This window comes from Mastacembelus armatus, chromosome 6, assembly GCF_900324485.2.
Source record: "Mastacembelus armatus chromosome 6, fMasArm1.2, whole genome shotgun sequence".
Lineage (NCBI taxonomy): Eukaryota > Metazoa > Chordata > Actinopteri > Synbranchiformes > Mastacembelidae > Mastacembelus > Mastacembelus armatus.
The window spans coordinates 545,597-571,003 of record NC_046638.1 but is presented as its reverse complement, the minus strand read 5'-3'; the positions used below and the strand labels follow the sequence as shown (position 1 = coordinate 571,003).

At 43.3% G+C, this 25,407-nt stretch overlaps 1 protein-coding gene across 4 annotated transcripts; it reads left to right on the top strand.

Annotated features, from left to right (window-relative positions):
- The first annotated feature begins 1,066 nt into the window (after window positions 1-1,066).
- On the top strand, window positions 1,067-23,533 carry phf21ab (PHD finger protein 21Ab). 4 transcript variants are annotated; one of them, XM_026310895.1, is made up of 19 exons: window positions 1,067-1,280; window positions 4,027-4,066; window positions 4,815-4,866; window positions 5,437-5,526; window positions 6,166-6,198; window positions 6,336-6,401; window positions 10,175-10,327; window positions 10,735-10,956; window positions 12,810-12,899; window positions 14,159-14,500; window positions 14,829-14,945; window positions 15,298-15,349; window positions 15,587-15,666; window positions 16,126-16,186; window positions 18,451-18,557; window positions 18,993-19,148; window positions 19,510-19,585; window positions 19,670-19,773; window positions 20,313-23,533. In XM_026310895.1, exons 3-19 carry the CDS (start codon window positions 4,825-4,827, stop codon window positions 21,075-21,077), a joined length of 2,556 nt encoding a protein of 851 aa, XP_026166680.1. In that variant the 5' UTR covers window positions 1,067-1,280; window positions 4,027-4,066; window positions 4,815-4,824; the 3' UTR covers window positions 21,078-23,533. The 4 variants fall into 4 exon arrangements, with proteins under 4 accessions (XP_026166680.1, XP_026166681.1, XP_026166682.1 ...); XM_026310896.1 differs by having other exon boundaries at window positions 14,832-14,945; window positions 20,313-21,077; XM_026310897.1 differs by lacking the exon at window positions 12,810-12,899.
- Window positions 23,534-25,407: the final 1,874 nt, after the last annotated feature.

The window sequence follows — 25,407 nt, the reverse complement described above, 5'->3', positions numbered from 1 at the left end:
GACAGACTAATGCACATTTTTATTCAAGTTACAGTCTATATCTGTCTATTATCCATATATTTATATATATATATATATATATATATACACATACAATACGATACACTCCAGCTTTTTATGGTGTTATTGTAGTAAAAGTACCTAATGTACTTAAAATATCACAATTAAAAGTACTTTTTATGTTAAATAAGAGTAACTGTTGTGCCTTTCTGTGCTTCTGTCTTGGTTTTTATTACTTGTAATACTAAATTTATTATTATTTCATAATTACAGATGATCAGTGGGTAAATGGTCCAGATGTGCTGCAGCTCATTTCCAGCCAAATGCCAGAAAATGGAAATACTTAATAAAGAACAGTAAAGTCCTGGTGATGTTTTCTTCACATATCAGATCCTGGTCAAATAAGAAAAGCTTCTACTTCGCCACAATCGTCCAGTCATTTCATGTGAACTCACTGAGGCAGTAAGTCCAACAGACACAGGCCGCGCCACCTGTCCTCCTCCTCTTCCTCCTCTTCCTCCTCCTCCTCCACCACAAAGTGCAACAGCCCGGCAGCTTCGGCAGCGAACAGCCGAACATGGAGCCTGATCCTCGGCAGACAGCGCGGGGTCGGCCCGGGCGGCTCTGGACCCACGAGGAGACGCAGGACGCGCGGCGGCTGCTGCAGACACGGGCCGTGCACGAAAAACAACAAACTCCTCTGCTGCTGAGTTGCAAAGCCTGGCGCGCGTGCGCGTGTGCGTGTGTGAGTGCTGACTTTCTCTCCATAGAGTTTCACTGAGTTTACATCCGGGTTTTTTCCCTAGGCAATGGGAGTCGCAGCACCGCCGTTCCTTAGGCAAAGTGAAATAAATTCGCCGCACCGACACAAAAAGTAGTCCGCTTTTCGAACACATTTCCCCGTCACCCCACTTCGCTGATCGGCCCGATTTAACCAACTTTAACAGCAACAAACGCAAATATCGAGCGCTTTGTCGCGGATAAACGAGCATTAGCTGGACGTGTAAGTAGTTTTTGTCCCCCTTCCTCCAGCTCCGGAGCGCAGGGATCTGTGCTGTGCTGAGGCTGAGCTGAATGAGATTGAAGAAGAGTTCTTCTTGTTTTGTAGCTTCAGTTTCTCTGTTTTTACACAAATTTGACTAAAACTAAACATAAAATACAGCAACTCAATAAAGCTCCGCGGGCAGGAGGCAGCCGGACTGTTTCTATGCTGTTATTCCATCGTGGATCGGCTTCTTAGAGATATATATTTAATTAATCTAGAGGAGGACTGCTGCTGAGTAAGTGCACATTGGGGCTTTTTAATTTCATAACTTTAATTTTCTGTCTTGTCCAACTTTACCTGTGCCCCGCGGGGAGCCTGTGGCCGAGTGTTTGCGGGGGTTAGTGTGCAGGTGTGTGAGCTGGCAGCGGGTTTTGTGTTCTCTCGGCGGACTGTGTGTTTCTGATGTTTAGCTGTTTCTTATTCTAGGAGTTGATACTGTGGAGGACAAGGGGCCGATAGAACTTAGACCCACCGACGCCTGCTCGCTGTCACAATTCGTGAAAGATGGCGTCTTTTGGGACTCTTCCCGAGCCCGTGCCTTGATGTCCTTCCCGTTTCTGCCCCGCTCACCGCCGCCCACGACGGTTTATTTCTCTCCGGTTAAGTTATCAGCGTGGCTGGCAGCGCTAGCCGCGGCTAACAGGATGGCTAGCTTAGCGGCTACTAGCTAACGCTTCACTTGTTCTCGGGGACGTTTCGCTCGCGGAGCTGAAGCGCCGCTTCGGCGGAATCCGCCGATTTTACCGACACCCGGGAGCCGCAGAGCCGCCGGAGCCGCCACTGTAGCGAGGATGAGGCACGGCGGGTCGGATGCCTCGATGAGGCGAAGGTCCGCGGCGCCATCGTTATAAAACATTTATCCGCCCAAACAAAAACACTTTTCTGGGTCTGAAGCTCCAAACGGCTCAAACCTCCATCTTAGCTCCGTTTAGCTCGTTTCTGCCCTTTGGGCCTCAAGTTTATCCAGACAACTTCACGTCCCACCCAGGGAGCAATTACTCCAATTAACCAGCAGCCTTTATTACTACTGCTAACGAAGTACTGTTACTCCGTAGTACTGCAGGGGTCACGTTTACTGCGCCCTTATACTCCTACAACAGATGGAGGCAGAAATACTGCACTTTTCTCCGCTGTATTACTGTAATACCGATGGTTATACTCCATTAGTTACACTACAGCAGTATTGTTTTGAGAGATGTTTACATTCAGTGGTGAATGTGTACTTTACTCGAGTGTTTACTTTTCTGCTGTCCAGTACTTTACACACCAAAAGAAATAATTACCTGTTAATGCTACTGCAGTTATCTGACATACAGTTGCTAGTTACTGCACAGCAAATTACTGTACTTACAGTAGTAATAGTACAATAGTGTAGTTTTGAGGTACTGTGGGGGGAAAGAAATATTCAGATGTGTTTGAAGTTTATTAGCAATTATTACTGTCCCACTCAGGGAGCAAATACTTCAGTTAAACTGGAGCCTTAATTACTACAGCTGAAAAAGTACTTTTACCTAGTACTTCAGATGTGCTTTACTACAGTGTTTACATTTTGTTCATATTTTCAGAGAGAATGTACTATTTTCTGTACTTATCAGTAGCAGTGATTATACTAATTTAAGTAATATTACAGTAGTACAGTTTTGAAAGATGTTACATGCATGTACTTTACTGTACTTCACTGGAGTGTTCACATTTTCTGCTGCTTTATACTTCTAATCTACCTCGTCTCAAATAGGAAATAATTTCTTTTTATAATACTATATTTTTCTGACAGCAGAAATTATTGGTTACTTTACAGTAATATAAGTATTTCTAATAGTGCAGTAGTACAGTTATGAGGTACTGCATGATGAAAGAAGTTTGTTGGAAGTTTGTTCAACTTCATGTCCCACCCAGGGAGTGATTACTTCAATTAACCTGTAGCCTTTATTACTACTGCTAATGAAGTACATTTATTTAAGTATTGCAGCTGTTCTTTACTACAGTGTTTACATTTATTCCTATTTTATACTCCTGCAGTTGCAGTACAGTTCAGAAATATGGTACTTGTTTCTCTGCTGTATTTATCTAACAGCAGAAATGACTAGTTACCTTACAGTTATGAAGGTAATTGTACTTAAGTTGCTAAGAGTAGTAGTTCAGCAGTGTATGTGTACTTTACTGGTGTGTTTACTTTTCTGTTTTTTTATTTTCCTACGCCATAACAAAGGGAAGTTCTTTAGTTTTTGCAATACTACAATTATCTGACAGCAGAAAATGACTGATTACTGTAATATAAGTACTTGTACCTAAAGCAGTAACTAGATCTGATGAGTTTGTTCAGATAACTTCATGTCCCACTTCAGTTAACCTGCAGCCTTTATTACTACTGCTAACAAAGTACTTTTACCTAAGTACTGCAGCTGTACTTTACTACAGTGTTTACATTTACTGATACTTTATACAAATACTCCACCACATTGTCTGTTTTCTACTATTTGATACTTGTACATGCTTGTGCCTGTCAGAGGAAAGTGTGAAACTTTATATCTGTACTTATAATGTGCAAATAATTCAATTTAATAAATAAACGAAAGGACCCGTGACTGTGGAGGATCAGTGGAAGATGATGGATGGATGGAAATGTTTGAGTGGAGCAATGTACCTGAGGAGGAGTAAATGTGTTATTATACATCAACAAAGAATCAACAAGTTTAGAAAAAGAAACAATTTTTAAAACACACAAAAAAAATCATTAAATAAAATAATTAATGGTCATAAAACATACTAAGGTAAATCCAGGCTACAGAGTTTCTGTTTGTAGATATAGTTTAAGTTGCATAATCACAGTTTAATAAATGATAACAATAAAATAAAGGTGTGGTAAAGGTTAGTGCACAGAAAGACTCTATAGAAATATAATTGCGAATATTTTTGTAAACAGTAAAATTCATATATTTATGGGTTTGATGGGTCACAGGTGTGTTTGTTGTGTCTTACAGGGCAGCACTAAGGGGTGGAGTCCAGTTCCACAGCCAGGTGGTGAGTCCATAATTTTGATTCAGAAAAATAATAGATTCAAATTTAAATTTAACCATGAGTTGGTTCTGTTTGTTATTAAAGTTAAATGTGTGAATTAAAAAAAATGTAAACAGTTTAAAGTCAATAATGATGAAGTCACTTAGCAGAACTTGACTTTTACAGCTTAATTTGCTTTTTAATGTTTATCTATATCAACATATATATTAACATGTATTTACATAGTAATAATGATGGAAATATCTCTCAGATACAAGTAAAGACAATTGTAACTTGAGTTTCTGATAAAAATGTTTTATCAAAGTAAAACTGAATAATGTCAGTAATAAAATTAAGTAACTAAGCAATAATATAGTAAAACTGCATCTTGTTATAATAATGAAGTATTATTCAGAGAAACATTTGGTTTTATTTACACCTTGTACAATTAAGTTCCAAATAATTGATTTTATCAGTTTTTACAATATTCAGAAATAGGAACTGTGTTTACTTGTGTAATATTTTTTAATGAATTACATTTTGAGGATGAAGTAACTTAACATAGTTTAACTATAATAAAGTTATAGGTTTCCTGCATGGCTTTGATAGAAATTAGCTTTTTTATTTCCTGTAGCTCTGTGTTCCCAATAAAACTTCAGTTAAGTTACATATAACTTGTTTATCTATAATTGAACTTCAGTTCACATTGAATCAGGGTCATTGTGAAGAACCAAAGTAATAAAGAGTATTTTGTGACTTGTTTTGTTTCCAGCGGCACTTTAATGCTTCAGTTGGATGGTTTTCCTACTGGAGACGGTGTTAAGGTAAAAGCCCAGTTTTACAGTGTTAATTACAGTAATACTTTTCTTCTGTGTCCCGTGTGTCCAGTTTGAAACAAATCAGCTGCTGATTCAGAGTGTGTGTGTTATTGCAGCCAAATCCAGAACCTTGTTTAGCTTGTTGGTCTGAACTTCCTGTGACCGTGTTTGACCTTGACAACATGGTACAGGAAGCCCTTGTCCAAGTCCGAGGCTCTACCTTGTGTTGCTATGACAACAGCCATGACCCCAAACCCAGTGATGCTGACTTCTGTAGAACTGGGTGACCTCCCACACCCCTGTAGGTGTGTGTTGTGGGGAACATATGTTCACACAGTCACATTGCAGGGCCTTGTCTTCCTTTGGGGAGAAGATCAGTCCCCGAGATGTAAATAAAGCCCCAGTATTCACTCTGAATGTTGTAGGATGTGGTTTAAGGTTGGAGCAAGTCTCTAGGAAATGAATGGAATTTGATGTAATGTCCTCAGAAGTCTTGTAAACATGGCGGTGTGTCAGGTTGTATATATGTGTGTGTGTGTGTGTGTGTGTGTGTGTGTGCGCGCGTGCGCTGCCCAGGCTGATCGATCGGCTGGCAGACTGACTGGATCCATGATGGAATTACAGACGTTACAGGAGGCTCTGAAGGTGGAGATCCAGATCCATCAGGTAGGTTGTTTCCAGGAATCCTGGGATACTGGATCAGGACAGTTAGAAGGGTTAGCTCCCATGACAACCACCCAGCTGTGGGCGCACAGAGCTTTAGTTTTAGATGGGAGGAGTCAGACTGAAGGCAATAATAACAAAAGAAGTATGAATTATTTTTATTATCACAACGTTCCTGTATTTATGAAACACTCACCTTAGATATATTATCATGATCTCATGTGTATCAGAAGCCAAATTTGTCCAGATCTGTCTCCTTTGCCCCATCACTGGTGCTTCTTAAGCTGTGGTGGTTAGTTTATGGTAAGCAGGAAGCAAAATGCTTCTGTTCGTTATGCACCCACCTTCAAAACAAGTAAATAAATAAATAAACAGCAGTAGCAGCTAACTTTCACTTTTGTTTTGAAAGCCTTTTAAATAATGAGTTTATTGTAAACCGCACAGCAGCCCCTTGCTTATCTGATCAGTGTTAATAAATGATGTTTGTAGTTCCACCTGCTGGGAGTTCTGCTGCTGTCAGAAGTCAAAATGACGGCTGTGACAAACGCCTGTTACAGGAGGGATGTTTTGTAGTTCCCAGTTGTACCCAGTAGGTGTCACTGTGATTTGTGTATTTCTGACTTGCCCTTCCTTCCTCTGCAGAAACTGGTTGCTCAAATGAAGCAGGACCCCCAGGTAAACAGCACATGTTCATCAGCTTTACTCATATCACTGTGTTACTGACTGTATGTTGTGAATTTGCACCAGTTTCTCTCATGAAAAGCAGGATTCTCTTCAGCACCGACTAACTAGTTCTGGTTTCTGGTTTTCAGAATGCAGATCTGAAGAAGCAGCTCCACGAACTTCAAGCAAAGATCACAGCACTCAGTGAGAAGCAGGTATGATATTTCACCACACACACACACACAGTTGGCTTTCAGCCGATGTCTGTCTACAGAAGGAGCAGTTTCAGGGGGAAACTAAAGAAATGGATGGTCTAAAGGAGAAGACCATATTTCTTCAATACTGCCTTAAAGGACCATGTGTGTGCGTTGATTTAACCGATCGACCCAGTCGGACTAACCTCTTCTTCTTCTGTTATATTTCCTGCAGATTAAACACTTCACAGCAGGTGGAGCCACTCGGTGCATGTCATAGTTTATTCTGACGCTGTAAACACACATCTGAGCAGATCAGTGTCCATGTGAACCAGGAGGATTTTTAAACCATTTCAGTCTGACTGTAGAAATACTGTCCTATTGCTTTGCTAACTCTGTGCTGAATGTTAAAAACTGAACTGTCATCCTCACATGCAGCTGATGGAACCAGTATCTACATATAGCTGTTTAATTTATAGTTGATCAATAGGAAATTCATCAGCACTGAACGTAGCAGAGAAATAAGACATGTCACTGTGTCAGCTTTTATAATGAGCCTTTTTCAGACCTTTCTGTTTTTGTAGACAACAGAATCTTATTGATGAATCAAGAGTTGTTCTTTTTTTAAATTCAATCAATCTTTATTTATTTTATATTTACACACAACACAGTTGATCCAAAGTGCTGAGTAGGCAGCTGGACGGAGCCATAAGCAGGTACAGGTGACCTGAGGCATATTTTTATACTTCAGGTCTATTTTCTTCCATTTTCTGTGTGTAACTGGGTTCTGAGAGCTGCTGAGACTCAGTCCTGAGTAGACACCGAACTGAGGCTGCTGCTCTGCTTTCATCAGAGAAAATGTTCAGCATTGGAAAAAGAGAACACTATAAAATTAATTCATTTCAGCTTTTTGGTGCCATCTCTCAGCTGCTACTCAGCCAGAAAACACTTCAGCTCAAAATTTACCTGCATTTTTATCTGCAGTTCTCCAATAGTCCTGGAAAATAGATCAGTCCTAAATTTACATTTTAATAATATCACATGTTATGGAGGGACTTAGATGTTGTGTCTGCCAAAGGGTTAATTGACTGTATTGTATGAAAAACCTGCTTAGCGTAGTAGTTTTATTCAGCGTGGTATGAAAAAGTCTTAAGGATGGATCTTTGGGAAACCACTGAACTAACCAGCCTCATTTTCCAGCCTTTACCTGTCGACTCTTTTGATCCTGCCCTCTTGCTAAAGCTTTTATTGTTGCTCATGTGTTGTATGTTTATTTTTAACCACTGTCAGCATGCTTCCTATTTTTATCTCCTGCCTGCTTTTGTTTTTCTGGACCGCTGCTTCCCGATAAGTGTAGAATCAGAGCAACTAGTTATTGAATAAGATCTGGTTCCTCCTTTTCAAGCTCCTTTCATCAACACTAATAGGTTTCATGAGCTGGGTAGATGGAAGTCTTGTTTTGACGTTTTCTGAGAATACGTTATGGCAGATTAGGGGTAAAAATAGGAAGCAGGGTTTGTGTGTGTGCACACACTGTTTACATAATGTCAGACAATTCAAGGTGTTTTCAGAGAATCACTGTAGCTGTGTCTCATCACCAGATTACACACTGCTCTAACTGGTGTTAACATGGAAATGAAATGCAAGCAGGAGAACAAATAATTGCTGAACACCTTTAACAACATGAAGACTCAGCTGTAGTGTTTTTTTTAATTGACAGCACTAGTTCCTTCGAGTAGGAATTATTTTAAGTTAAACCAGAGCTATGGAGAGTATAGCTAAAGAGTTAGAGTTCAACATTCGTGGAAACAGTCTTCTGAGAGTTCGTTATTCAAATAGATAGATGGTGACATGTGCTGGAAATGTGTAACCGAGCTCCAGACACAGGCTTCACACGAACCTTATATTTGGACGTATGGTGAGAAATTAAAGGGTCAGATTACCTATTTCACATACAAACATATTCCCTCAGTATGACTGGTGGCAAATACGTTTGAGAAGTTTGTGATTATTCTGCCATAACTGCAGTAGAACAGGGTTGAGTCAGATTTTGTCTGTGTTGCTGACGCTAAAAACTTTGCAGAAATAATTTCGTGTTAATTTAGAATAATCCACAGATCATTCTGGACGGTTTTCAAAAACTCAAAAAATTAACATTTTCACAAAACCAATGTCACACTAATTGTTTTTTACTACTGATGCACAAATGTCAGAAATGACTCTGACTCTCGATACCATCAGGCTTTAAAGAAATGTATATGTGTTTTTCAGATTTGGGTGAAGTGAGCCTTTAAAAACGGTAGTTGATCAGGGGAGTCAGGGAGTCACAGACTAATCCTGTGTGATAAAAAGTCTCCCAGCAGCAGTTAGAAGCAGATAAAGTTGTGGATGCAGGTCAAACTGCTCTCTTTGCTCAGGCTGGTTTTTCTCTTTATGATTGTGCTGCTCGAGAGTCAAGTGTTGCTAAGCAACAGATGTTTTTATCTTTTGATTCTGAATTCATCATACGTCAGTGTGTGTGTGAGTGTGAGTGTGTGTGTGTGTGTGTGTGTGTGTGTGAGTGTGAGTGAGTGTGTGTCTGCTTCTGTTCTCCACGTCAGTGTGTGTTATGGCCTGTTTTTTCTTATTATTATCTCCAGTCTCATCATGAGTTTGTGTTGTGGCGTCTTGCAGCCAATCAGATCTAAGCAGTGATTGTAGCACGTCTTGAGCATCACAGCTGCACCACACTCGACCCGCATCCCAGGCCTGAGTGTCCTGCTGCTTCCATCAGATCTGCTGTTTGTGTGTCTGTTCCTTCCCATCCATGTGTGTCAGGGACATGGACCAGGTGTGAACCCCCTGAGCTCCTAAACTGCCCCCATGCACAGACTGAACTGAAATGTGAAGAACAACAACATCATTTGTGCTCAGTTTCCTCCAAAGCTGCTGGGTTCCCATATGTTCCTTCCAGTTTGGCTCCATCAGGAGCTTCTCCATAAATGTCCAACCAATGTGATCTATGATGTGAACATATCTTTATTGATTATCCAGAGGAATCATTGATGGATCTCTCCTGCTGTAGATGTCAGGTGATGAGTCCTGCTTCCTCTCTAACGTTATGATTGTCATTTACAAATGGCTGATGGAGCAGTTCTCATCGTGAAAGCTCTCAGACTGTACATTTGTTGGTGCTGCAATGCACAGGAATGTGTTCATGTAGAAACATCAGAGCCTGCAGAGCTTCCACAACATGGATCTGACCTGCCAAAATCAAAACATCAGTATATTTTTTTTCATTGTTAAATGACAGCATAATCATTAGACTCACCGGGAAACAAGTTGTCTTGTATTTTGTCAGTACATTTAAATGTCTAGAGACATTCCCTATTTCTCTTCTTGTCAACAAACCAACAGTGTTTTCTGTCAACAAGTTTTATCTCTGATATCTGATTTATCTTCTCCTCTGTGCCATAGAGCTCCATTACAGTAAACAGAAATAAACTGCCCCCATATCTGTATCACAGCACAGTTTACCTGTAGCTGGATGTGCAATCAAAATGCTGTTAATACATAAAACACCTGGGATCTTTGCAAGGACTTTATTAAAATCTCTTTATGTAGTTTTTGTTTATCATATAGGCCCCTATGGCATAATCATATAAGCAGGATGCAAATTTTATGAACAGTATGCCAGACCATCTCTCTGCTACTCTTCTTTTCAGCCTCAGTCAGAGACAGATGACAGGAGGAAGACCAAAATGCTGCTCCTGTAAACAGTATTTAATCTGACTTTGTCTCCTCATTCCCTTCAGAAAAAGGTGGTGGAGCAGCTGAGGAAGGAGCTGCTGGTAAAGCAGGAGCCAGAGGCCAAACTGCAGCTGCAGGTCCAAACTCCTCCAGCAGGTGGCGACGTCAAGCCAGCCAACCTGCTGCAGAGCCAGCAGATACCTGGAGGTCTGCAGCAGGTAGGTTTATCTAGCACCCAATGAGCTAAGGACAGACCAAGAACATTTAAACTCTACTGCTGTCCTATGATTCCGAGTCTGGTGTGCTCGATGCAGTCGGGTGTTATGAGAAAAGTTCTATTTTAAATGAGAGGTCTGGTGATGCTGTGTGTGTGTTACTGAGTCCAGATTCCATCCAGAGACTGACAGCACCAATGAATGTTCTGTGTAGGCCTTAATACAGTATATACACAGCACTTTGTTTTTGCATTGCATTCTGGGTGATGTAAGAAATTTGTAACTGATGTTGAACAGGCTTCAGGTCCATGCATTCACCATCATGACTGACTAAACATCATTTGACTCTTGGAGATGTTGGAGAAGCAGTTAAACATCATGCTGGTTTTCTTTAAATTCTGCCTGCACAGACCCTGACAGTCACACCAGTCCTCACGACGAAGACTCTACCTCTGGTGCTCAAAGCTGCCACCACACCCGTCCTGCCGCAACGTCCAGCCACTGTCGCTATGGTAACCACAGCTATCACCAAACCCGACTCGCAGAACACCCCCATCAACCTGCAGGTGGCCAGCAAGCCGAACAATCAGAGCACGGAGCCCATGCGGCTGGTATCCAAGAACGCCATGGTGGTAAGACCCTCCAGTTCCAGCCATTGTCCCATCATGTGTCATCACTTGCCTCTGATCTGACTTATCGAACTGTGATCTAGAGCTGAGTAGAGCTACTGAATGTGCACTGTGTCAGCAGGGTGTAGACCTCTGGGGTTTTCAACAGTCTTCAGGGGGTTTAGAGAATAAAAATTGTCCCTTCTCTAAGTGAAGGATGTTTCTCTAATCACATGGCAAGTGCTTGAGCAGGCTGTGGTGTGAGTGGTGGCCTTTCAGTAGCCAATTTGACAGCACCAGTTCCCTGACCAGTCAAACAGTCCTCTGGGTCCAGTCGAACCCATGTAGCCAAACTTGTGTAAAACAGCAGGGGGCATGAGTGTCCCAGACGCTGGTGATAAATAGTTAAATAAATATGTGTTAAATATCAGAGGACATGTCAGTTAAATATCAGAAGACATGTCAGTCAGTTAAATATCAGAGGACGTGTCAGTTGTCTAAATATCAGAGGACGTGTCGGTCGTTTAAATATCAGAGGACGTGTCGGTCGTTTAAATATCAGAGGACGTGTCGGTCGTTTAAATATCAGAGGACGTGTCGGTCGTTTAAATATCAGAGGACATGTCGGTCGTTTAAATATCAGAGGACATGTCGGTCGTTTAAATATCAGAGGACATGTCGGTCGTTTAAATATCAGAGGACATGTCAGTTAAATATCAGAGGACATGTCAGTTGTATAAATATCAGAGGACATGTCAGTCGGTTAAATATCAGAGGACATGTCAGTCGATTCAATATCAGAGGACATGTCAGTCGGTTAAATATCAGAGGACATGTCAGTCGATTAAATATCAGAGGACATGTCAGTTAAATATCAGAGGACGTGTCGGTCAGTTAAATATCAGAGGACGTGTCGGTCGGTTAAATATCAGAGGACGTGTCGGTCGGTTAAATATCAGAGGACATGTCAGTTAAATATCAGAGGACGTGTCGGTCAGTTAAATATCAGAGGACGTGTCGGTCAGTTAAATATCAGAGGACATGTCAGTTAAATATCAGAGGACATGTCAGTTAAATATCAGAGGACATGTCAGTCGTTTAAATATCAGAGGACGTGTCGGTCGGTTAAATATCAGAGGACATGTCAGTCGTTTAAATATCAGAGGATGTGTCGGTCGGTTAAATATCAGAGGACATGTCAGTTAAATATCAGAGGACATGTCAGTCGTTTAAATATCAGAGGACATGTCAGTTAAATATCAGAGGACGTATCGGTCGGTTAAATATCAGAGGACATGTCAGTTAAATATCAGAGGACATGTCAGTTAAATATCAGAGGACATGTCAGTCGTTTAAATATCAGAGGACGTGTCGGTCGGTTAAATATCAGAGGACATGTCAGTTAAATATCAGAGGACATGTCAGTCGTTTAAATATCAGAGGACGTGTCGGTCGGTTAAATATCAGAGGACATGTCAGTCGTTTAAATATCAGAGGACGTGTCGGTCGGTTAAATATCAGAGGACATGTCAGTTAAATATCAGAGGACATGTCAGTTAAATATCAGAGGACATGTCAGTTAAATATCAGAGGACGTGTCGGTCGGTTAAATATCAGAGGACATGTCGGTCGTTTAAATATCAGAGGACGTATTGGTCGGTTAAATATCAGAGGACATGTCAGTTAAATATCAGAGGACGTATCGGTCGGTTAAATATCAGAGGACATGTCAGTTAAATATCAGAGGACATGACAGTCGGTTAAATATCAGAGGACATGTCAGTTAAATATCAGAGGACATGTCAGTCGTTTAAATATCAGAGGACATGTCAGTATTACGCAGCACAGATCCACAATCTGCTGTGGTTTTGTCTCAGGTGCAGGCCACCACCACCGCCCAGCCAATCAAAGTTCCTCAGTTTGTCCCTCCTCCTAGACTGACGCCTCGACCCACCTTTCAGCCACAGGTGCGTCCCTGTAAGACCCGCCTCCTGACCCTAACCCCTCAGATCAATGTGTGTGACCCACCTGGGGTGACTTGCTCACTCCCCAGCAGAGGGCAGGAGTGCACCAAAGCAAACACTCACGCCTTGCTCTGTGGCACTAAAACATTGTTTGCTCTGTGCTGCCTCTACTCATCTTTTTCCTCTTGATGTGCTTTTTTTAATTTTCCAACTGACCTGTGAATAGGTGTGCGTTCCAGGTTTCCTGCCTGTGTATGTGTGTGAAAGTGTGCGTTGACCTCCTGTGGTGAGAGCTTGTTTTCCTGCAGCTTCTTGGTATTTTGTGTTCCTGGCTGTTGGTGTGTTTTAACCCTTTAACTGGAAAGATGTTGGTGATGTTTACCTCTGCTGGGTAATGCCGCTCGGAGCTCTGGCCAGTTTGCCCGGAGTAGAAGCAGTACAAGAATTAGCAGCACAGGCAGACAGGAAGTAGTTCTGCAGCGTACATCTGGATTACAAAGTGAAGAGACTGGCAGTGTGAGGTTAACAGACGTAGTTAGTTCAGTGTTATTTGAACAGGAAGCTTCATCGAGACACAGCGATGGTTCTTCTGCTGTCAGAGGAGAAACCAGCTCGGTTTGAAAAGGACTTTTGTATCTTAGATTCAGATGAAGACTATGAAGACATAGGAGACTTCAGGGTGATGCGAACATAGTAGTAGAACGTGTACTAGCTGAGTAGTTTACTGAGTAACAGTAGGACCAGAAGCTGTACTGTAACAGAAAGTGTCATTGTTAACTGTAGTATCTGTAGTACTAGTAGTAGAACTACTGTTGGTATAATTAGTAGTAATTATATAAAGTAGCAGTAGTACCAGCAGTAGAAGTATTAGCAATAGTTAGTAACAGTAGTAGAGGTATTAATAATGCCAGCAGCGTTAGTAGTATTAGTCGTAGTGTTAGTCGTAGTATTAATCATAGTGTTAGTCGTAGTATTAGGCATAGTATTAATCATAGTGTTAGTCGTAGTATTAGTCGTAGTATTAATCATAGTGTTAGTCGTAGTATTAGGCATAGTATTAATCATAGTGTTAGTCGTAGTATTAGTCGTAGTATTAATCATAGTGTTAGTCGTAGTATTAGTCGTAGTATTAGTCATAGTATTAGTTGTAGTAGCGGCAGTACCACAATGGTTCGGGCTGAGGCAGAGCACCACAGCTGTATTACCCAGCACTCTCAAGTCATTTTGGTGGAGTTCTCTGATTGGCTGTCTGTTGTCACCAGGTTCGGCCCAAACTGGCCACACCCACCAACGTCCCTATCGCCCCAGCCCCTCCCCCGCCCATGATGGCGGCCCCGCAGTTGCTGCAGCGACCCGTGATGCTGACCACCAAGCTGTCGTCCGCGCTGTCCTCAGCGGCTCCCATCCACCAGGTGCGCATCGTGAACGGACAACCCTGCAGCAAGACAGGCTCCGCCCCACTGACGGGCATTGTCATCACCACGCCGGTGTCCACTGCCCCCACCCGCCTCGCCAGCCCCGCCCAGGCGCCAAACCCCACCCCCCTCCCCACCCCAACTCCTGCCCAGCCAATCCAGATCAGCAGCCTGACCCCTGAGCCCAAGGTAAGAGTATTACAGCCTGAAAACTGTCTGCAGTGTCCTGGTTTCTCAGGTACTTTTTCATTTGATGTTCAGCAAAACAAAACATAGCACTCAAATAACTCAAATCAGATTTCTGAGTGCCTGTTCTTGAACTTTTCATGTCCTCTCTTTCTGGGGGAGGGACAACTGAAATCCTCTTTTTCTGCTTTTTAAACTAAACAACCCGACATATCAGACACATGTATCCAACATGTGCACGTAGGAACAGACATTACTGCAGTGTACAGTCTGTGTGTGAGAATATTGTCAGATCTCCTTTCTAAAAGCTGCTGCTCCTCCTCCTCCTCAGCAGCAGACTGTTAAACCAGGAGGTGGAGCAGAGCAGAAGGCTGCTGTAAGCCTCCCCTCCTCCTCGACTCCTCCACTGTCTCCTCCTCCCAGACCCAAGAAGGAGGAGAACCCAGAGGTAAGTCCTGCGGCGTGATGGAGCTTTGTTTTACTGCAGTGAGGTTCAGTGTTTCAGTCACACTGGATCTGAAGTGTAGTGTGAGCTGATAACGAACATTATTATTTATTGATGTTTGGACAGTGAATTTAATAATTATTTTACTGCCACTGTGGTCCATTATATGGACAACCCATCCCAGCAGGAAGCAGGACTGGGTTTGGCTGGAGGTCTTCAACATTTACATAGTGTAACCTAAAGGTTTTTAATCTCCACATGTTTATGGTTTAATTTCACACATACTGAGACTGAGACATTACAGTAAAGCACGGCTGGAAAATGCTGGTGATGACTGTGTTTCGTTCTCTTGTAGAAACTGGCCTTCATGGTGTCTTTGGGCCTCGTAACACACGACCATTTGGAAGGTGAGTGATTGTTGGAAGCTGGATGTTGATTTTCCATCAGATAAGATGAATGTTTTAATCACCTAAATCTCTTGGAGTAGATTTTACTCTGATTCGTTTTTCTGCTTTGCTTAATTTTGTATGACTGCAAGTGTGTTTAGGTTCAGGTAACGACTGTTGTTCTCTTCGTGTTTCTCTTCTTCTGGTGCGGCTGCTGTGAATGTTTCTGTGTCCAAACTTTGACCTTTCAATTGGTAGAAATTCAAAGCAAACGACAGGAGCGGAAGAGGAGAACAACGGCCAACCCAGTGTACAGCGGAGCCGTGTTCGAACCCGAGGTACGTATGCCACCAACACATTCATTTGTCAGCCAGTCGTACAGCAGGTGCAGTGTGATGCAGGTGAGTTTGAAAAGACAACAAACAATACGAAGCCAGAAAAACAAACTATGAATATAGATCATCTAAGTAGAAACATGCTAAAGTGTATTCTGGGCCAGACTACAGGTGGATTATCCATCTTTTCCTGACAGTAGTAAAATGTACCTGCTGTATGTTACAGTTAATTATTGAATAGATTTAAAATAGTCACATCAACATTGTCAATACAAATCTGGTGAAATGTACATTAACACATCATTTCATATGATGTCATAGTTTCTATGACACCAGCCCACCCATCATCAGTGTTACCTTACACTAATTAAGTACATTATCTGAACGGTTCTGCGTTGACCAATGAAATGTAGTTGGTCACATTAATATTTCATTAACAGGTTTTTCCCATTTTTCTTTCAGAGGAAAAAGAGTGCAGTGAGTTACCTGAACAGCCCTCTGCACCAGGGGACCAGGAAGAGAGGTCCGTATGAAATACTGAGCATGGACAACTACTAGAAACAGAGTAGAGACCAGTACAGAGTCAGTAGAGACTGGTTAAGACCATTAAACTGGTGGAGGGTCAGTGAAGTAAAACACAGCAGATACAGTAGAACAGAGACTAACCTCTTTCTAATCCCAGCACTAATAACATGCTGTGAAACAATTCTGGCCTCCTTTTCCTGCTTTCTGTTTCCTGTTTCTTCAGTCAGGTTTTATGTCTGAAGTGGATTTATATTTGTTTATCAGAGGCTCTAGAGAAACACCAGAAACAACAGACTGAGTCAGTTTAGTAGGACACAGGGGTTCCTAACAAACCCACCGGATCCAACACAGGGGTTCCTAATAAACTGACTGGGTCTGACACCTGGGTTCCTAATAAACTGGGTTCTTCGATGAAGATGTATAAATCCACTGAAGCTATTTTCTTTTCTGAGGATTGTTGAAATGCATCATGGGAAGTGTAGGAATCCACCAGCTAAAGCAGAAGTACCTGAGACAGGTGGAGTCATGACAAATTACCTCCAAAAATATGTGTTCAGCTGCACAAGTTAATGGTGTGAATGAGGTTTTCCAGTCAGTTCCTGCAGTTTTAAATTTGTTTTGTGCACAAGAAAACAACAATGTCAGAGAGATTTGTATGAATAGCAACACAGCTCTAGACAATAACATGACTAATGTGCATTTGCTTTTTAATATCATACCCCAATGTACTACAATTGACTCCTAGGAGCTTCCGCTTCCTACATTTCCCCTTTTTAATAACGGAGAAGTTTAATATGAAACTCTAAATGATTCCTACGCAGCCTCCATCTGATGTTCGTTTAAGGGACAAGGGTGAAATCATGGTGTAACTCAGTGTCAGGTTTTAGCACATCAGCAGCTTTGATGAGGCGTCACAGGGCTGTAGCTGCCACTGAGGTCATGCTGCCACAGTTTTTCTTAGAATTTGTGGGAAATGTGATGTTGTTTAAACACAGTGCACTTTTCAGACAGTCTGTCCTGAAGGCAATGTTGTTGTTGACATGACAGAAATGGGGAGAATGAACAACAAGCTGAGGGTTCAGGTGCTAGAGATTCAGACCTGTAGATGGAGCTCGGAGCCGCTGAGGCGGGTCAGGAATCTGATCGAGATCCTTGCTCTGCTGGGGAGGTTTTCCAGGCACATCTGCCTGGTAGGAGACCTCAGGTAGACCCAGACTACCCTGAGAGATTACATGTCTCATCTGGCCTGGGAACACCTCGGGCTCCCTCAGGAGGAGCTGGAAAACTCTTCTGGATTACTTTACTGAATGAAGCTGCTGCCACCACGAGCTGATACTGATATGTGGCTGAGGTCAAACCCTACTTCAGATAAGGGGTGTGCTATTGAAGGGTATTTAACTGTCTGTGGGTAACAGCGTGACCTGTTGTCAGGAGACGTCAGTTTTAATCCTTGTTGTGGTTCATTCGAACGCTGCTACAGGAGCAAGGACAATCAGCAGATAATGGACAAGTTGAGGTTTTAGTAAAACAGTCACATTTTATTGGTTAAACATCCAGGGTGCAGCAGAGTAATTATCTGCATCGTTGGGAAATCCTATTACATATTTAAACAGCTGTGAAGCTGTGAAAAATACAGTGTGATGTTGAATTATTTCAGGACATAGCTGCTTTGCTGGTTTTCTGTTTCTGCCAGTGTGATGGTGAAACAGGAACAGGAATTAAAGTTCTTTCTCTGTGGTATTTAAAAGGTCTAAAGCAGCAGGACTTGAGAAACTGCTGTGGTCTGAACGTGTGTTTTCTTTTTACAAAAGAGATGTTGGAAAAGATGGAGTTGTGATCAGGAAGGTCTTAGGTTCTGGCCGCTGTGGTAAAGAACAGCATGCTGTGATCGGGGACCTGGACTTGTGAGTGGTTCTGAGGTCCTGGCTGCAGCCCTGTGATAGCCTGGTTAAGTCTGGAAAGCAGCGACGTGTGTTAACATCTGACACGAAGCCATTTGTTGTGCGCTTCATAGACGGCCGCAGTAGGTTTGTTGTCGTGCTCGGCCTCAGCTTGCAGTCTCCTGCACTAACACTGCTGTCTGTGCTTCTGACTCCTCCTCTTCCTCCTCTTCCTCCCTTACCGCTCCCCTGTCTCATGCTAGCCAACGAAGACTCCCTTTCCAAGGTATGTCATACAGACTGTTTGTTTTTGTTTTTCCCCCCTCTCCATCTTTCTTTTTTCTTTGTTTTCCGTCTTTGTTGTCTGTCTCATTTCACCCAGGTCGCCCACCCAAATACAGCAGCGTCCCGGAGCTGGGCAGCCTCACCCCGACCTCCCCCTCCAGCCCCGTCCATCCCCTCCCCCTGCCCAGCCCCAGTTCTGGGGATGTAAGTAACGATGGGGGAGACGGACAGTTCAGAGGGTTGGACACCCCGTCACACACAGTCCTATTGGCCCTGTAGCTCTTCAATCATTTGCACCCCAAGACCTCCACAAACACGTCCATTAGTTTGTTGTCTCCATGTGATAATCACCAGTCATGTTGAGTTTGACTTTGATTCAGCCTTACAAAGTGAACAGTGTCCTGTAGCCCAGAGCCTCCATTAATAACTACTACTCAGAACACATCCTAACTCCCAGATGTCAAGTAACTTTTCTGTGGGCTCAGTGAATTAACACACCATGTCCATTAGACATCAAGACCAGGCCAACTGTAAACTAAACCAAACCAGATCATGGTGCCCCCCTGCCTTGCCTCTCCACAGATGGTTGGTGGGGCTCAGTTGGGTGGGGAAACTGATTGGTCCAATTCTTCCTCACAGGGAGACATCCATGAGGATTTCTGCACTGTGTGCAGACGCAGTGGCCAGTTGCTCATGTGCGACACGTGTTCTCGTGTTTATCACCTGGACTGCCTGGATCCACCCCTGAAAACCATTCCTAAAGGCATGTGGATCTGTCCAAAATGTCAAGATCAGGTAACCACAGCAGCCGAGACTGATCCTGAGTCAGGGGGAAGGGGGTACCACAGTCCAGAGAAGGGCCAGTTATGGCCTGTAGCTGTACTTGACTGTTAAAACTACTTCTGCTGATTGGCCTTCTGCCACAATGTCCTCTAACTTTAGGACTGTTCAATCCTTTGTAAGCATATACATGATGCAGTATTGTTTTGTTGTGCTTCTGTCTCATTCATTGTGTCAGTAAAGATTGGCATCTCACATCCATCCACTCCATTGCTTACCCCTTTTCAGCCTCACCACAGGGTGGCGGCTGAATTTGTCTTCCTTAAATCTTTTCCGAGTCTCAGCCTCCATGACAACTCTGAGCTTCTCTCTCCAGATCTTGAAAAAAGAAGAAGCCATTCCCTGGCCCGGTACCCTGGCTATAGTTCATTCCTATATTGCTTACAAAGAAGGTAACACACATTTTATTCTCTCGACAACATGCTGGGAGAAACGCAGCCAGTTCAACAGGGCGATGGTGTATGTTTGTGTTCCAGCTAAAGAAGAGGAGAAGCAGAAGCTGATGAAGTGGAGCTCAGAACTGAAACTGGAGCGGGAGCAGCTGGAACAGAGAGTCAAACAGCTCAGCAACTCCATAACAGTAAGAGTCAGTGTTAAGCAGCTCAGCAGCACAATGGGTGTGTGTTCCATCAGCTGCTTCTACTTCAGAGCCAGGCTCAGGTTGATCAGAGCTCAGAGTCTAATCTGATGTTAAATCTGTCTCTTCTAGAAAGTTTTCATGCGTTCACTGGACAGATGAAGGTTTTCATCTTTGGTTGCTTATCTCATGTTCAGGTTGTAGCTGCTGTTAGAAAAACCACACAATGTAAATCTATTTTGACTGACTTCAGTCTTTGGGTTAAAGAACCATATTTATCAGTGTATTGACTTAGAAGCTAAACCCGAATAGATTTGATAAGGGACTCAAAAGTGTGCAGATGTGATTCAGTACTATTCCTCAAAGACAGCTGCTGTCACCGGCCTCTTGAAAAGAGTCGCAGTGTGTCAGAGTTACATTGAGGTGAGCTGGTAGGACACACTGCTCATTGTAATAAGGTCTGGTCCAAAAATTGGAAGTGCATGAGCTTGAGGAGATTTCTCCTTATATCAAGTCTAACCCTTTGGTCTTTCCTCCACTAGAAATGCATGGAGACCAAAAACACCATTCTGGCTCGTCAGAAAGAGATGCAGCTTTCCCTGGACAAAGTCAAACACCTGATTCGCCTCATCCAAGCCTTCAATTTCAACCAAGCTCTGGCAGAGACAGAAGGTAAAGACATCAGTGCCAGAGTCCAGGACAGTGCTGAAGGTGCACTGGGCTCTGAAGCTGCACCAGAAGCCAACTCTGTAGACAAAGTGAAGGCTGCGAGCTCCTCGGGCAGCATCAACACTGATGGCAACGACAAACAGGAGGAGCACGGAGCCGCAGGGAGCAACCAGACAGCAGCAGCAACAGGAGGAGACACGGACGACCAGCCCGTCCCAGAAGGCAGCACGGTCCTAACAGCAGATAACAGCCGTAGTGTAGGAGCAGGGGGTAAGGCCGGAGCAGGGGCTAACACAGGAACTGGTCTCCAGGCAGAGGTTGAGGCCAAACCTGAGACTGAGGCAGCTCTGGTGGCTGACATTCCCGCTCCCCCTGCGGTCGCAACTGCCGCCACCACCAACGGAACAGCCGAGCCGGCCTGCCCTGACCACAGCCCCGCAGGAGGCTGCACCACCAACACCACCACCACCAAATCTGAGAACAAGATGGCTGCCGTCAACCCTCCAGAGACAGCGGTGGAGAAGAAACAGGAGGAGATCACTGACAGTGATGGCAGCAACACCAACAACAGCAAAACCTCAGAACCCTCCCAGCATTCTTTGCCAGCTCTTGTCAGCAGTTTGGACAATAAAAAGTAATGCTCTGTCTCTTGAGTTGCGGGAATTCAAACATATATATTAAAAAAAAAGACTTTTGCTTGCACCATATGGTGCCCTGAAGTTGCCAATCTGTGTAAATGTTGTTTGTTTGCGTTGTATTGTCAGACTGTGTCAATGGTAGATATACAGCCCAAGTCATGGCTCTGGGAAGACATAGGCTGTTCCCCCCACAGAGCTGGGTCCAGGACGGCCTGCGTACCAGTGTCATCATGCCAATTAGTGATAGACGTCTGGTGGGAATGCTCAAAGGGAGATTTAATTCATCATCACACCAGTGTGTGCCTGTTTTAGTGGCCCCTGTGTTCTCTTGTGGGATGGGGAGATGGGTTCACATGGGTACGAAGATAACTGAGAACATGGAACCAAACATCTGCCAGGGGCTCATGGTCTAAAAAGCAGTGTTGTGATAGAGTGTGCGTACTGAAAAGAGAACCTGTTCATACCCTCGTCCCAGTGAGCTTAATGTGAACAACCTTGAACTTCTAGAATCCTATAACCCTGGTTCCTAGAACCTTCTTCACCCAAATCCATGATCCTAATCCTCCCCAGTCAACAACAGCCGACATCTTTAACCAACTTCCCTGTCAACCAACTAGTTAAACTAGTTGACAAAAGCCCAAATCTTTCTACTGCTCAACACCTGTAACCTTCCCCTAGTAATTCAGGCTTGAACTTACCTTCATTAGTCCCCTAACAATTCCAGACCTCCCTCTGTGATCCACAAGGGCTCAATATGCATCAGAAGAACTAGTTTCTACAAATTGTCATCTGAACGTTCACACTGAGAACAGGGTGAAAACCTGGCCTTGGTTAAAAGAGGCGAGATGTGATGAATCCTACCGACGATGATGTTGGTGCACACTTTCAAACAGACTTAGTTTCGTGGTGTTGCACCCTGTGGTTCATATTCTCACCACCTTGTGGAATTGTTGGGTTAGGAAGGTTACTCAAACAGATGGATGCAGCCCCCTTCAGGTGTGAAGTCAGAAAGGTTCAGTGATTTTTGTAGGGTTTGGTGATCCCGAATGCTTTAATGCAGCATCCCTAACCTTCATATCAGACAAACCATAACGTATCTTCCCCTTGATCCAATGTAACCTTCAGTCTAACACAACCACCCAAACCCAGTGAGGCCTCAAGGACTCCAGATGCTCTTCAGCATCCAAGAAATGTTTGACCAGTCCAACAGCCAGAAAACTGAACCACCCAGCGGACTCTAACGCCCCTCTTGCAGCCCACAGTCCCAGTTATTGACGTATGTGGTGTGTGAACACACCTAAGAAGTTCAAATCCTGTCCACTAAAACATCTTTGTTTGCTTGACCCAGTGCAGCATAAAGTAGGTGAGATTGCTGATGTATTGTTGGATGAAGGCCCCTTAACTGCATGTTAGCAATGCCTGTACAAAGGGCGTGTCAGACAGTTTGAAGATCTGTTTATTTGGAACATATTGACCCTGATCAATCAAAAACGATTGTCGACCTCACTCGGTGACCAGTAACTTTCCTCTGGTAACAAAAAAACCCAGACCTACCTTTCCCTGTCTTAAACCCAAGTGGGTTCTGTATGACTCAAACAAACCACTTTGTGCAAAATGTTGTTAGATGACCCCCCGCCCATCTTCCGATTTCAACATTGGACCCCCCCACCCTCTTGAACTCCAAGACCCCTAATCCAATTAAATGAAGACTCTCTCCCAGTCAACCAATGATCAAACACTCCTGACAAGCCAGTAACCCCCCCCCCCCTTTCCTGAGCTCAGGCAGACGCTGATTGTTCAGCAGGTACGGAGGACGAGGTCGAACAGGTGCAGTAGCCTAACAGATGTTTTCAGTGGTGTCGGTCAAGTGTAGTGGTTGAGTTTTCATTTGTGAGTCAAGTGTGTCAACTGTGAGCACTAAATGTGAAATTGCAATATTGCAATGTCAACACACACACAAACTATATCTGGGCTGTGTTTCTTTTTTATAGGAAAAGATATTCAGGTCTTCCTAGTCTTCAGAATAAGTGCTTTCTGTTCCTGAACCTGCTGGACTGGCATTATCAACACAAAAAGGAATCCTCTTTTTGAAGTGGTGATCTTTGCATTATGTACATTTTCTGTTGAATCCTCAACTGCCAAAATGACGTTGTATCCAAATTCAGCAGGGACAAGTCCAATTACTGTATTGAGAGATCAAATCATTGGCATTGTAAGAAATCGATGCTACCATTTCAGAAATTGGAAGTCCCCAGATTGAGACAGGAGAACTTATTAAACAATAACATTTAGGGAAGTTATTTCCTTGAAATGGAGGGATTTGTTGTATGAACCTGCTCCTTCGGATGGATCTCAAAGGACGATACCACAAATCCTGAGATTAAAGCACAAGCTTGCTGCATTACAAAGAAGAGCTTTTTGTATGTTAATATGGAATTAAACAGAGTATGCATCTCTTTGTTGTGACGTGACTTATCCCCACATTGCCAATATTTTTCTAGGAGGAAATACAAACCTCTGTGTGACGTTAAGTCTCAAGTCTAGTTCACATTTTCCAGGGGAGTGCCCGGGCTTCTGCTGACCCAGAAACCCTTCGCCCCCTCACAGTTAGACTAGTGCATCTCTTTTCTTTCTGGAGCATGTCTGGGCTGAAATGTGAAGCTGTTATTCGTTGGCTTGGTGGCTGTCAGTCTGGGTCTGTTTTTGTCTGATGAACTGATCCTGACTTCTGGCTTCTTGTTGGGTACTGGGCATTAACAAACTCTGGTCTGTTCATTAACAGTGCCTCTGGTTGTGCTGGAACTTTTGTTTGTTTTGTTTGTGTAATTTTGGAGCTTGTTGTTTAACTTTTTGTCATCCAAAAATATGTTCACCCCTGAGAAGCCCTGACACCTCTTTATTGGGAATATCGTTGCAAAGCTCTTCTAGTTTGTTTGTTTTATTGATGCTGGATCTTTAGCCATGCTAGCAGCGTAGCTCTATAATGATGGAAATGTCAATCCAGAATGAAAAATCTCAACAATGACATTTGGTCCATGATCCCTTATGATCCCCAGAGGCTTTCTGGAGATCGTTTGACTTTCCATCTGGCTCCACTGGCAGCTCATATTTTTCACTCTTTGGATGGACTATGATAAGATGTGGTTCAGATGTTCATGTGTCCCCTGGATGAACTGGAATAACGTTGCTTATCTGACTTTTCATCAGGTCGACATTTTAATGTGTCCAACACCGGGTTCTAACTGAACACCTGCGGAACCTGGGTTTGGTGATAATTAGCTGTCTCCATGCTAACATGCTAATACGAAGATGGTAAACATATATGATCATGTTAGCGGGCAGCTGAGTCTTACGGTGCTGCTAGCATGGCTGTAGCAGGAAGAAAATGACAGTGGTGTGCCTCAGAAAACAGTTTTTTAACTTTCCACATACATCCACAGTGACATCCCATAGTAGGAAATGATGTAAAGCAATTGAAAGTAACGTGAACATAAGTGAAGGGGTGAATATGTTGCTGGGTGACATAAACTTTGGTTTTCATATCATATGGACTCGTGACTGAATGAGCATTTCTGACATCAGCTGTACAAACTGCCTTCACTCAGAAGATCCCAGAGAAATGAGTCCTTTAACATTTCCACATGTTTGGCCACAGTGTTGTCTGATCAGTGTCATTTGTCTCTAATGGAGGAAAAGACTGGGCAGAGATGCAAGTCTGACAGAAAATGGCAACTACTACGTCTGTCCCCGGTTCCTTACGAACACCATACGTTGTGTGTTTTGTTCTTTGTCGGCTGGAATCTGTCAGCGTTAGCCTGGGTTCACTCGTGGATAGAGCAGAGTAGTCATCCAGTCTCTTCACTCAACAAGTTTTACTTTGAAAGAGCCTGAACATGTGCTCCAGACAAACTGGACCTTTCCCTCTGTACAGTAGGTACCTAGAGTGCCTTTCTTCAAACAGCAGATAATATTTGTCTCTTGACTTGCACTGTGACTTGTAGAACCTTACTAACCCTCCAGATAATCCCCCCACCCGACCCGCCATCCTCTGGTCTGTTTCGTCCCCCCACCACCCCAAGCTCCCCGAAACACCGGAGCACAACCCGGTCCCTTCACCTCAGGCTGCCAGTAGTCAATGCAAGTTGAAACTACATTTCATATTATGCCGTTTAGATTGACCAGATAGTGTTTTGTTGATGTTTAATATAGGAGTTGCCTTAAATGTGTTTTAATTTTGTTTTCAAGTGGTTTAACTTTTACATTTCTGGGGGGGAAAAAAATCACTGCGGACGCTAGCAGAGGTCAGAGGTCGTCTGGTGAAAATGGCTCC

Bases quoted from the DNA above. Each gene is read 5' to 3' on its own strand.
- phf21ab (XM_026310895.1), top strand. From the start codon at position 4,825: ATGCTTCAGTTGGATGGTTTTCCTACTGGAGACGGTGTTAAG. The intron at 19,586-19,669 runs GTAACACACATT...TTTGTGTTCCAG, and splicing joins CTATATTGCTTACAAAGAAG to CTAAAGAAGAGGAGAAGCAG. The intron at 19,774-20,312 runs GTAAGAGTCAGT...TTCCTCCACTAG, and splicing joins AGCTCAGCAACTCCATAACA to AAATGCATGGAGACCAAAAA.